Source organism: Rhinatrema bivittatum, chromosome 7, assembly GCF_901001135.1.
Source record: "Rhinatrema bivittatum chromosome 7, aRhiBiv1.1, whole genome shotgun sequence".
Taxonomy (NCBI): domain Eukaryota; kingdom Metazoa; phylum Chordata; class Amphibia; order Gymnophiona; family Rhinatrematidae; genus Rhinatrema; species Rhinatrema bivittatum.
In genome coordinates, this window is record NC_042621.1 from 6,608,245 (window position 1) to 6,620,349 (window position 12,105).

Here is a 12,105-nt window from a genome sequence, read left to right on the forward strand (position 1 = left end):
GGATTTTATAAGATACGCGCGTATCTTATAAAATCCAGCCTACTTTTGTTCGTGCCTGATGCGCGAACAAAAGTACACGCGCGCGCTGTCTTTTAAAACGTACCCCTCTGTGTCTAGTCGGTACTTCTGACTAGCACTGGACAGAATGCCTGAAAACCTGGCTGTCCGTCCAAAACCGGACAGCTGGCAACCCTACATGCAAGTGAGATGCGTACACACTTTTTTTTTTGTGCCCAAAACTTCATATTAAATCTGGGCATAACTGCGCACTAAGGTATAGACAGATAGGTCCCTGCACCAGAGGTTTTAATGCGTGCTATCAACTGCATCCGAATCAGCGTAGCTGACTATGAGCACGGGGGTTTGAGAAAGACGAGTAATCAAATCTAAAATGCAAAAACAGAAAAAAGAAAAGGGGGGGGGGAAGAGCAGGGGAAAAAAACCCCAAGCAGTTGTAATAAAAGTTCTGAGAGGTGAGCGGCACGCGCCACCCCAACAACTCCCTTTACTGAGCGACTTCCCCCCCATCACTCCCCAAGGCTGCCCCCAACAGCGCTGGCGCGTGGTCGGAGGCGTCCTCGGCGGCCCGGCGCTGGCGCGTGGTCGGAGGCGTCCTCGGCGGCCCGGCGCTGGCGCGTGGCCGGAGGCGTCCTCGGCGGCCCGGCGCTGATTGGTTGCGTGCCTGCGTCTGGCGGAAAGCCCGGAAGGGGGACGAGCGCGACGGCGGCGGCGGCTCCCCCTTTGCAAGTTTATAGCCATGAGACGCTGGCGGCGGCCGCTGCGGCTGCTGCTCCTGACCTCGTTCCGCGGTCCCGGCCCCCGCCTTCTCACCCGGGTAATGTCCCTGCGCTATCCCGAGCCGGCCGGGGGCGCCGCCGCCGCCAGCATGGAGGAGGTGCTGAGCAAGTCCGTGCCCCCGCTGCCGCCCTACGAGACCAAGGAGAAAGCGCCGCCGCCGCCCGAAGCGCAGGGCCTGGGCTTCATGCGCTACTACGCCCGCCTGCAGGGGCGCGAGCGGGCGGCCCTCCTGGCCCGGATGGCCGCCGGCTTCGGGGTGGACCACGGCCTGGTGGCCGAGCTGAGCTGCAAGGTGCTGCAGGCGCAGCGGCAGCAGCGGGACGCAGGCACCCTGCTGCAGCTGGAGGACCGGCTCCGGTACTACCTGAGCCCGCAGTACAAGCTCCTCTTCAGCCACGTCAGTAGGATGAAAGGGGGCATAAAGTTCCTGGTGGACCTGAGAGCCGATCTGTTGGAGAGCCTGGCAGCTAAGCCGCCCGAAGGCCCGCATCTTAGGGTAAGACCACAATGTTGTATTTGTTTGTTTTTAATATAAAAAATACACATCGGTGGTACGCTGCTACTATGCCCATCACCCCCGCACCCCACCCCACCCCACCCCCGGATAATTTCACCGGTCATTGCCTTGCTTTCTGCTGCAGCTTCTGTTTTGGACTTAAGAGCTGAAAAAATTAGGTTGCCGACGTTAAAAGAAGAAAGTGCCACCCACCCATCCCTATGTCGTCATGCTACGAAAATAAAACAGTATACAAGTTGTAGTGCGCGGCCAGTTTGTGACTGCCTGGCGTGAAAAGAGCCTACTTTTCTGTGGGTTGCTCAGGAGCAGCCAGCGAACAGTTAAGTAGCTGATGACGGCTGAACTGCTTGTGATAGTCACAGATAGTTCAGGTCTGGTTCTATATACTCTGGTGAATGAGCAAATATGAGCAGTAAGATAAAAGGAAGCTCAGAATGGGGTGATCTTTCACCTGCGATAGTTATGAGTGTTGCACCCAGGTACGGTAAACGTGTAGTTGGTTGCTCAAGGAAAATCTGAACATATAAGAACATAAATTGCCATACTGGGTCAGACCAAGGGTCCATCAAGCCCAGCATCCTGTTTCCAACAGTGGCCAATCCAGGCCATAAGAACCTGGCAAGTACCCAAAAACTAAGTCTATTCCATGTTACCATTGCTAATGGCAGTGGCTATTCTCTAAGTGAACTTAATAGCAGGTAATGGACTTCTCCTCCAAGAACTTATCCAATCCTTTTTTAAACACAGCTATACTAACTGCACTAACCACATCCTCTGGCAACAAATTCCAGAGTTTAATTGTGCGTTGAGTAAAAAAGAACTTTCTCTGATTAGTTTTAAATGTGCCCCATGCTAACTTCATGGAGTGCCCCCTAGTCTTCCTACTATCCGAAAGAGTAAATAACTGATTCACATCAACCCGTTCTAGACCTCTCATAATTTTAAACACCTCTATCATATCCCCCCTCAGTCGTCTCTTCTCCAAGCTGAAAAGTCCTAACCTCTTTAGTCTTTCCTCATAGGGGAGCTGTTCCATTCCTCTTATCATCTTGGTAGCCCTTCTCTGTACCTTCTCCATCGCAATTATATCTTTTTTGAGATGCGGCGACCAGAATTGTACACAGTATTCAATGTGTGGTCTCACCATGGAGCGATACAGAGGCATTATGACATTTTCCGTTTTATTCAGCATTCCCTTTCTAATAATTCCCAACATACTGTTTGCTTTTTTGACTGCCACAGCACACTGAACCAACGATTTCAATGTGTTATCCACTATGACGCCTAGATCTCTTTCTTGGGTTGTAGCACCTAATATGGAACCCAACATTGTGTAATTATAGCATGGGTTATTTTTCCCTATATGCATCACCTTGCACTTATCCACATTAAATTTCATCTGCCATTTGGATGCCCAATTTTCCAGTCTCACAAGGTCTTCCTGCAATTTATCACAATCTGCTTGTGATTTAACTACTCTGAACAGTTTTGTGTCATCTGCAAATTTGATTATCTCACTCGTATTTCTTTCAAGATCATTTATAAATATATTGAAAAGTAAGGGTCACAATACAGATCCATGAGGCACTCCACTGCCCACTCCCTTCCACTGAGAAAATTGTCCATTTAATCCTACTCTCTGTTTCCTGTCTTTTAGCCAGTTTGCAATCCACGAAAGGACATCGCCACATATCCCATGACATTTTACTTTTCCTAGAAGCCTCTCATGAGGAACTTTGTCAAACGCCTTCTGAAAATCCAAATATACTACATCTACCGGTTCACCTTTATCCACATGTTTATTAACTCCTTCAAAAAAGTGAAGCAGATTTGTGAGGCAAGACTTGCCCTGGGTAAAGCCATGCTGACTTTGTTCCATTAAACCATGTCTTTCTATATGTTCTGGATGCGCGATGCACCCTCCGACTTAATATCATAGCGATATTAAGTCGGAGACCCCAAAGGAAAAAAAAAATTAAAATTAAAAATCGGCCCACTGCTCTAACCACTAGGCTATTCCTCCTCGCAAAATCCTTTCTTATCCTAGCCACTAACTCCCTGCACAAACAACTCCCGATTATTGTTGCCCCCCCAAAATGAATAAGTAGAAGTTGTGGACAACCCCACTCCCTGACCATCTCTTGCAGGAAGGATAACAATTTGGACCATTTCATTCCCCGAATGCTGAACCACTTGATTGTCCATCCTCTGTCGTCCAGTGTCAGATGCTCCCTGTAAAGTTGCTTTGCCGCCCTATGTTGGGCCCAATGAACAAAAGAATGGCCCACGACTCGGGCACCTTCTCGTACGCAAGGGACCCCCCACGATTCTGCAAGACAAGAAAAAACCATGAAATCCAGCAAGCTTCCATCCTCCCACTCTCTTACTTCCTAACATACGAAAAGAATGCTTTTGATCTCCACCTTCCTATAGCTCGGATCACTTGCTCCGATATCCCCAATTCCGCTGCTGAGGTAGCCGCTCCTATGTGAAAAGAATGGGAAGTATAACGATTGGCGTTCCAAACCTTGCACAACACGCTTCAAAATCATCAAAAATTAAAAAGCAGTCAACGGCTCTCCATCAGCATGCACCAAAAAAGAGCCGGGAACGGCAGGCCTCACTTGCACAAACTCCTGAGTGGATCTCACCGGACAAACCAAAACGTCTTGAGCTGGAATCAGTGTTATCACATGACCTCGTCCCCTTTGGTCCACCTTTGAACGATGTATACAGAACTTAACTGCCCCGCTGTATACCCACACGTGACTGGCCCATAATCCCATCCCCTGAACATTTTCCCTAGAGCTTGCCACCAACTTCCACACTCTCATGGCACCGAAAACTGCCAATACAAATGCTGTTCTAAATAGCAATACCTCATACTTGGACCAGCAAACCATTCCCAACTGCCCAACGATCACTAGGAGATCCCCATACCAAATGGGCAGCCGCTTATCAGTCGCCAAGTCCCTATCCCTACCCCAACCACCTAACATTCTTTTCAAAATGAAACTTAAAACTGGGTTTCCCCTGCCCCGTAACTTCTGAAAGAAAGTGAACCCTGCAATCTGGGAATGCACTAATGCCAAAGAATATCCATTATCCCTTGTCCACAGAATAAATTTTGCCATGTCCACATCATCTACCGGGCCACCCCGCCATCCTGTTGATAATAAATAGCGCGTCACCACACCACATCCCCCTGCATACGACGCCTAAGTGGCCGGGGCCATGGATTTCTGAATCAACGACCACGCTGCTGCAGGCCAAGCGTTCACCGATGCTCCGGTAAAAGTTCTCCCTCCGACTCCGCCTGCGGCGCCAGCTCTCTGAAGACCTGCCACTTGAAACAAGAAAGAGCATCCGCAATCAGATTTCTCATTCCCGGAACATGCCTTGCCTTTACATGAACGTTCCATTTCAAACAGCGGAAAACGAGTTCACAAAGTAAAACAGATACCATGTTGTATTTGGCCGACTGTCTATTAATAACCTGAACAACTCCCAGGTTGTCTCACCACATCACTACCCATTTATTTGCGAGTCTCTCACCCCAGATAACTAACGCTACCACTATGGGAAACAGTTCCAAAAACGTTATGTTCTTAGTAAGGCCATTTGCCACCCATGATACTGGCCACGGCTCCACACACCACTGACCCTGGAAATATACCCCAAAATCACAAGATCCTGAGGCGTCCGAAAAAAGTTCTAATGCGTGATTCGTGACCTCTTCATCCTGCATGATACAAACTCAATTAAAAGACTCCAAAAATGCTTCCCAAACTCCTAACTCATCCTTCACCGGGCGGGTTACTCTAATAAAATGATGGCCCGCCCGCATCCCAACGGTAGCCGAAGACAACCTACAAATAAAAGCACGGCCCATAGGAATCACCCGACAAGCGAAATTAAGCGACCCAATTAACGACTGCATCTGATGCAATGTCACCTTCTTCACCCCCCACGTACCACCTGCACCAACCCTTTTAACTTATCCACTTTGTCAGCAGGCAAATGTGACACCATTGCCACAGAATCCAATTCAGTTCCCAGGAAAGTAAGTTGCGTCAAGGGACCTTCCGTCTTATCATGAGCTATAGGGACTCCCAACCTACATGCCACTTCCAAAAAACAATCTAGCTGCATCTGGCACACACCCGACTGACTTGGCCCGACAAATAGAAAGTCATCCAAGTAGTGCAACATACTTGCACATCCAGTATACTACTCCTCTACCCCATTGGAGAAATGAACTGAAATCCTCAAAGAAGGCGCAAGATACCGCGTAACCCATTGGCAAGCAACGGTCCACAAAATAGTGCCCCTCAAAATGAAAGCCCAATAAATGAAAGCTCGCGGGGTGAATAGGTAACAATCAAAAAGCCGATTCGATACCCACTTTTGCCAAAAGTGCACCTATGCCAGCCTGACGGACTTACGCCACTGCTGTATCAAATGACGCATATCGCACCGAACATACGCTTTGAGGAATAAAGTCGTTCACTGACTCACCTTTCGGATATGATAGATTTAAAATCAGGCGGAACTTACCTGGTGCCGCCTTTGGAATGACCGTTAATGGTGACGACTGCATTTGGTCAAAAGGCAGACGGGTGAACGGTCCTGCTATCCTCCCAAATTGAACCTCCGCTTCTAATTTAATGCTAGCAATGTCAGCATGAAGGGCTGCCGACCTAGCATTCCTCCCTCTGCCCCCTACCCCCCCCCCCCCCCCCCCCCGCCAAAATCCCATGTATAAGAAACACGTTGCTGAACTATCCGGATAATGCTGAAGCCACCGACCTAACTCCTTTAACACTATCGGGGACTCCGCCTTACACCATAATGCTTCCTCATTTACCCCCTCCTTCAACCTGGGTACATTTGGTGGCCGGATGGGAGCCTCCACAGGCTGAACAAGCGTGCTGGAACTTACAGTCCGGAAAAAGGCAGGAAACTTTGTTAAACCGCCAACACACGTCCGTTCCCCCTGCTGCGGCCTTATTCCCTGAAGCCGGCTTAAAGGCATGTCAGATAGCTCGAAAGGAACCCGACCCGCCACTGCCTCCATCTGGAACCAACGCACTGCCCACACCCTCACTAATGGATCCAACACCCTTGGTAAAACGCGCCCCTTTGTTCATCATTTGTGTTAACCACAAATGAATGTCTTGGGGACCCCGCGACATGAAACGGTTCCCAGCCATTTTGTTCCAAAACTTTTCATCATAGTTGAGCCAAGGCCAACCTTCATAGTCCTTAAAAGCCCCTAAAATATTATCTGCGTAGGCAAGTAATGCACCATACTGTGAAGGATCAAAATGCCCAACCACACTTGCCAATCTTAAGAAACCTCGAACCCAATTCACTATAGGGTAGCTTTTCAAAGGGTTACGTGCATAACCCCTGAAAACCTACCCCTGCGCGCGCCAAGCCCCGGGACGCGCGTATGTCTTGGGCTTTCAAAAATGGGCGGTCTGGGGGCGGGGCGGCAGTCTGGGGGCGTTCCCGAGTCCTCTGGCACAGCAGCCGTGCCGGAGGTTCGCGTGCTAGCAGCTGGCCGGCGCGCGCAAGTTACACCTGCCTTGGGCAAGCGTAACTTTGACAACAAAAGGTAGGGGGGATTTAGGTAGGGCTGGGGGGAGGGTTAGATAGGGGAAGGTGGGGGGAGGGAACGGAGGAAAGCTGTGTGGTTCGGTGCTCGCAAGTTGCACAATTGTGCACCCCCTTGCACGCGCCGACCCTGGATTTTATAACGTGCATGGCTGCGCACGCATGTTATAAAATCGGGCGTAGATTTGTTTGCGCGAACAAATCTACGCCCGCGCACAGGTTTTAAGATCTGCCCCTATGTTCTTAGATATTTTGGGCCTCTCTTTCTTTCTCCTCTTCTTACCCTTCTTCTTTCCTTTCTTAGTCCTATGTCTACCTTCCAATAATCTGAATATATTGACGTATTTCCTCTTGCGTATATGCTTCCTAAGGCGCCTGGGAACATCCTCCCACAACTTGGACAGTGGCGCTACAGCAGAATGCCCGGCCTCATGCTTCGATCCTTCCTCCAAAATCGATCGATAAACTGACCCTGACTCTGAAGAGACTGAAGAACCTGACAACGAGCTGGAAGAAGAACGGGGGAGGAAGCCGAACGCTTCCTTTTGCTCCGGCCAAAGCGTGTTTGCACGACCTCATGCTCATGCTTACCTGAACCCGAAACCGCTACTCCATCACAGACTACCTCTGCTGGTTGTGCCGCATAAGGGGAACCTCTCCCATCCCATCTGCTCAGATCTGGTTGATACTCCTGCTCTCTCCATGCTTCTCGCCTGGACATCCCTGGGAACACCTCGTCCGTCGGCTCTGAAAGAAAAGACTGCCCCTTGCTGTGCTGCCTTGCTGCTCCCTGCCTCTAACCCCTTTTGCCGGCTTCTTCCTGGAAGAAGAGGTACTTGCTGCTCCAGGAATCCCAGCACTCCTTTCATCCCCCCAGACATTTATTGGCCCCGCACCAGGTGGGAAAGAACTTCCCGCAGACTCAGGACCGCACCAAAGTGGCCACCTGCCAAAGCCACCCCCAGCCCACTTGGCTCCGATCAGGGACTGGTGCAGAGGCCGTCATACCCTGGGTACTCTCTAAGTGAACTCCTCCCTCCTCCACTGTGCCACAACCTTGAAAAACGCTCATTGCCTCCCGTGCCAAACGGCGAAGCTGTTCGCCGGCAGGGGCACTGGCTCGCCTCCTAGACAATGCATAGACAGCTGGGGGGGGGGGGGGGCCCTGCCACCGCCGCCGCCGCCACTGTCGTTGCACAAGGGCGAGGGCCCTTAGGGGCACATTGTCTGGGCTGGGGAGGCTCCACGCCAGTCGGGGCAGGCAAGCCACTGGGGGGGGCTCGCCCGCTGCCCACCAGCCTTCCTCCTTGGCATGGGGGACTTACCCCCACCTCTGGGACTCATGGCAGTGGCCTTGGCAGAGCCTCTCCTAGCAGCCACCCTCCCCCCATGGCCCGGTGCAGGTGAAATCACCGAGGGCCAGGGCAGGGGGAAGGCAGTGGAGGGTGAAGTGACCTGCCCAAGGTCACAAGGGATGGCAGTAGGATTTGAACCCTGGCTTCCCTTGTGTGCAGCTCACTGCTCTAACCACTCAGTTTTTGGGCCTGGTATTTTTCTGTTCTCAGTCTTCTGCGTCCACACTAGGGGGTGCCGGAGAAATGTTTAATGGGGCAGCACCCCCTGGATCTAGAAATAGGAATCCTCCATTCCACATTCTCTTCCTCCCACCCTTCTCCTGGGGGTGTGAGAGGTTGGTGAATGGAGGGCGTCTGTGCGTGTGACACACTCTCTCTTATGGCTGGTACAAGGGTATTAGATGCCCTAGACAAACATTACAGCCTTTCATTCCCCCTTCCCTCCCCTCCTCACATAAATAAAATGTATGCATTTTTTTCCATTTTAAAATGTATTAACTTCCCCGATCTAAAAAGGCAGATTGCATATGGAAAATAGACATTCAAAGTACAGTCTTCTGAAGTAAAAATATCACAACATATATATTATATAGGCATATAGTGCAAAAAAACACATATTAATAATAGTTTAATAGACTTTAATTAAACAACCTTTCTCACAATAATCGAGGCGGTTTACTGTATCCCATATGGTATTAGGCCTATTGTAAAGTGCGCTGGGTGTGGACTTGGCCCACAGAAAGCCAGGAATAAACCAAACTACAATTCCAATATAGTAAGCCTCCCATATCATAATTGCCAGCACTCAACCTTTGAAAAAGCCATACTGCAGCTATTATATCAGGCCCTAAACACCAATATACCTCCTTTTAGGAAAACAGATTAAAGCCAGGTTGTTGTAAATCCCTTCACAGAAACTTCATGCTAGCAGAATACCTAAAGCCTCAGTCACACAAGCAGAACACAGATAGACTCTCACCAAACACAGAATAAAGAGATCATGAAATATAAATTGAAGCATGCAGACAAAAACTGAACTGGAAATCACAACAAACCAAACTCTGTAAGCAATGCAAACAATCTAAATAAATAAAACATTAAACATACCAATAAAAAGAATGTCAAATCTGCTGATAAATTTAGCCAATTAAAAGCACGTATAAAAATGTTTAAAATATTACCAAACACTAATAAAATATTTCAAAACAGCAGATAAATCACATCCAATAATTAAAACTAACAAGGATAAAAAAAAAATCTCTCTCTCTCCATACCCTGGGAACTTTGGATTTCTAGTCCTGAGATTCTCATAGACTGGAGGAGGGTGCACATACTTTAACCTCTCTCACACACACTCATATACAGGTATTGTCACACACACACACATATATATATATATATATGTACTGTCTCTCTCTCTCACACACACACACGTACGTGCACGGGCACTCTCCGTCATAGATACACAAACACACACACACAAAACCCCTCTCATATATACACATACAAACACCATTCCCATCATCCTCTCATACACACGTGCACACCTACACACCCCACTGCCCCCCCCCCCCCCCCCATATATATAAAATATATAACAAACCAGATAAGGAACAATATCATATTTAAAAGTGCATAAAAAATATTTATTTACCAATATATACACATTATTTAAAAATTATTAATATTTGATTAAAGGTACATTTTTCTTATGATAACAGTAAAATTCAATAATAAACCCAAAATTCACAAGAAGTGTCAATAAAAACATCATAATAGATCTTTTTACTTCAAATCAGTTCCTCAAATGTTTTCGCTTGCACTTTCGTGCTTACGTATCGCTGTTATCCAGCGAACAGTTACGTGTTGATTGCTTGAAACAGTGGATCCAAGAAAGTAGCAAATCAAATGAAGTAGTACTTTCTTCTTGAATAGCAATAGAATTTTCAATCTTAGTAAAATGCTCACTACCGAAATATTAGATGTATTTGAGCCTCTATACTTGTATTTAATACATCGGATGTGTTTTATGTTTGTGGCATAATATGAAAGAATGTTCCCCTGAGGAAGCCGATGACTGCAAGACAGTCAGGCCCTTGCGGGATTGGGAACCTTTGGTTCTGCCATTCAAGAAGAAAGTATTTATCCTTTTGTTTTGCCACTTTCTTGGATCTATTGTTTTAAGCAACCAATATTTCTGTTGTTCAATGGATAACACCGATATGTAAGCACGAATGTTCAAGTGAAAACATTTGAGGAACCGCTTTGAAGTGGAATTGAGAACCTTTGGTTCTGCTATTGAAGAAGAAAGTAGTACTATTAGGAACAAAAAAAAATGTTTTTTCATCTGCCATTTTGTTTATGCTACAGACATGAGGTTGGGAGCAGGTTATAAGCTTGGCCCCCCCTCCCCCCCTTCCATCCTTCCGCTGACACTGTCAAGGCTTTCCCTCAGCTGCTTCCGGGTTTTGGTGTGATCCGAGGTAGGCGCTGCTTGAACAATCTTCCGGTCACTTGGCTCTGGGCACAAAGATGAACGGGGGTGGCCGCCGCATAGTGCAAACTGACATTTCCTCGTGTAAGGCAGCACACGAGGGAGGAAACCCATCCCCGGGAGGGGCTCGGAGCGTACCCACCTCGTGCTCTGCTTCTGCCGCCACCTCGATCCCCGGGACTCTGGGCTGCAGCCACCGCACTGCCCTACTCTCTCTCCGCCATGCTTCACTCTTTCACCAGCACCAGCACCGCGACGGGACTTTCCTTTGCCCTCAGGGAGTGGAAACCCCGCCAGCATGTCGCTGCTCAATGCCACCAGCACTGCAGGTTTTCCTGTCACCAGAGTTTGACTGCATGAAGGGAGAGGCAGCTGGGGCAGGAAGGTTTCAGGGGGCAATTTTGCCGCCTCAAAATCTTGCTCCCTGAAGCGGCTGCCTCACCCTGCCTCATTATAGAACCGTCCCTGCTGTAGATGCTCTACCTCACCGGACGTGATCATTGTTGATCCAATTACATACCTCAACACTGTTGAGTGTGTCAGGAGTTAAATTGATAAGACAGGCTAAAAGAGAATTTGAAAAGAAATTGGCCGAAGAGGCAAAAACTCATAATAAAAGCTTTTCAAAATATATCTGATGCAGAAAGCCTGCAGTGGAGTAGGTTGGACCGTTAGATGATTGAGGGACTGTTTTCAAGGGTGACGATTCAGATGAACTGACCCAAATCACAGGGACCTGGAAAATGTAGTAGTCCAGACTGTCAGACTGAACAGTAGCAAATCACCTGGACCATATTTATTTATTTAGAATTATATTCCGCTTTTTGCACTTTTTTCAGTGCTTCAAAGTGCATTCAGGTACTGTAGGTATTTCCCTATCCCCAGAGGGCTTACAATCTAAGTTTGTACCTGAGGCAATGGAAGGTAAAGTGACTTGCCCAAGGTCACAAGGAGCGACAGCAGGACTCGAACACTGGTCTCCTGGTTTGTAGCTCACTGCTCTAACCACTCCTCCACTCAATGGTATACATCCAAGGGCTCTGAAAGAACTAACAGATTTCAGATCTATTACAAGTAATTTGGAGCCAATCTTTAAAAACATCAGTTGTACCTGAAGACTTGGGAAACTATAGACCAGTACTTAGTTTCCATAATTTGGAAAAAAAAAAAATGAGCACCAGCTTGGGCAAGAAGCTACTGATGCCTTCCCTGCTGAGCCAATCTATATAGGAGAGGGCCTCAGGGAAGAGGTCTGGAACTCTGCCCCCATCAGCTGGCAGGGGGACGAAACCCACTGTCAGGACTTGAGCAAAGAAAAATTA

At 48.2% G+C, this 12,105-nt stretch overlaps 1 protein-coding gene across 1 annotated transcript in view; it reads left to right on the forward strand.

Moving 5' to 3' along the window:
* The first annotated feature begins 600 nt into the window (after positions 1-600).
* MLYCD (malonyl-CoA decarboxylase) overlaps positions 601-12,105 on the forward strand; it is a 133,017-nt gene continuing 121,512 nt past the window's right edge. Inside the window, exon 1 of the mRNA XM_029608115.1 lies at positions 601-1,294. Within this exon, the coding sequence (XP_029463975.1) occupies positions 758-1,294 (537 nt within the window). The 5' untranslated portion in view covers positions 601-757. The remainder of the gene's footprint in view (positions 1,295-12,105) is intronic.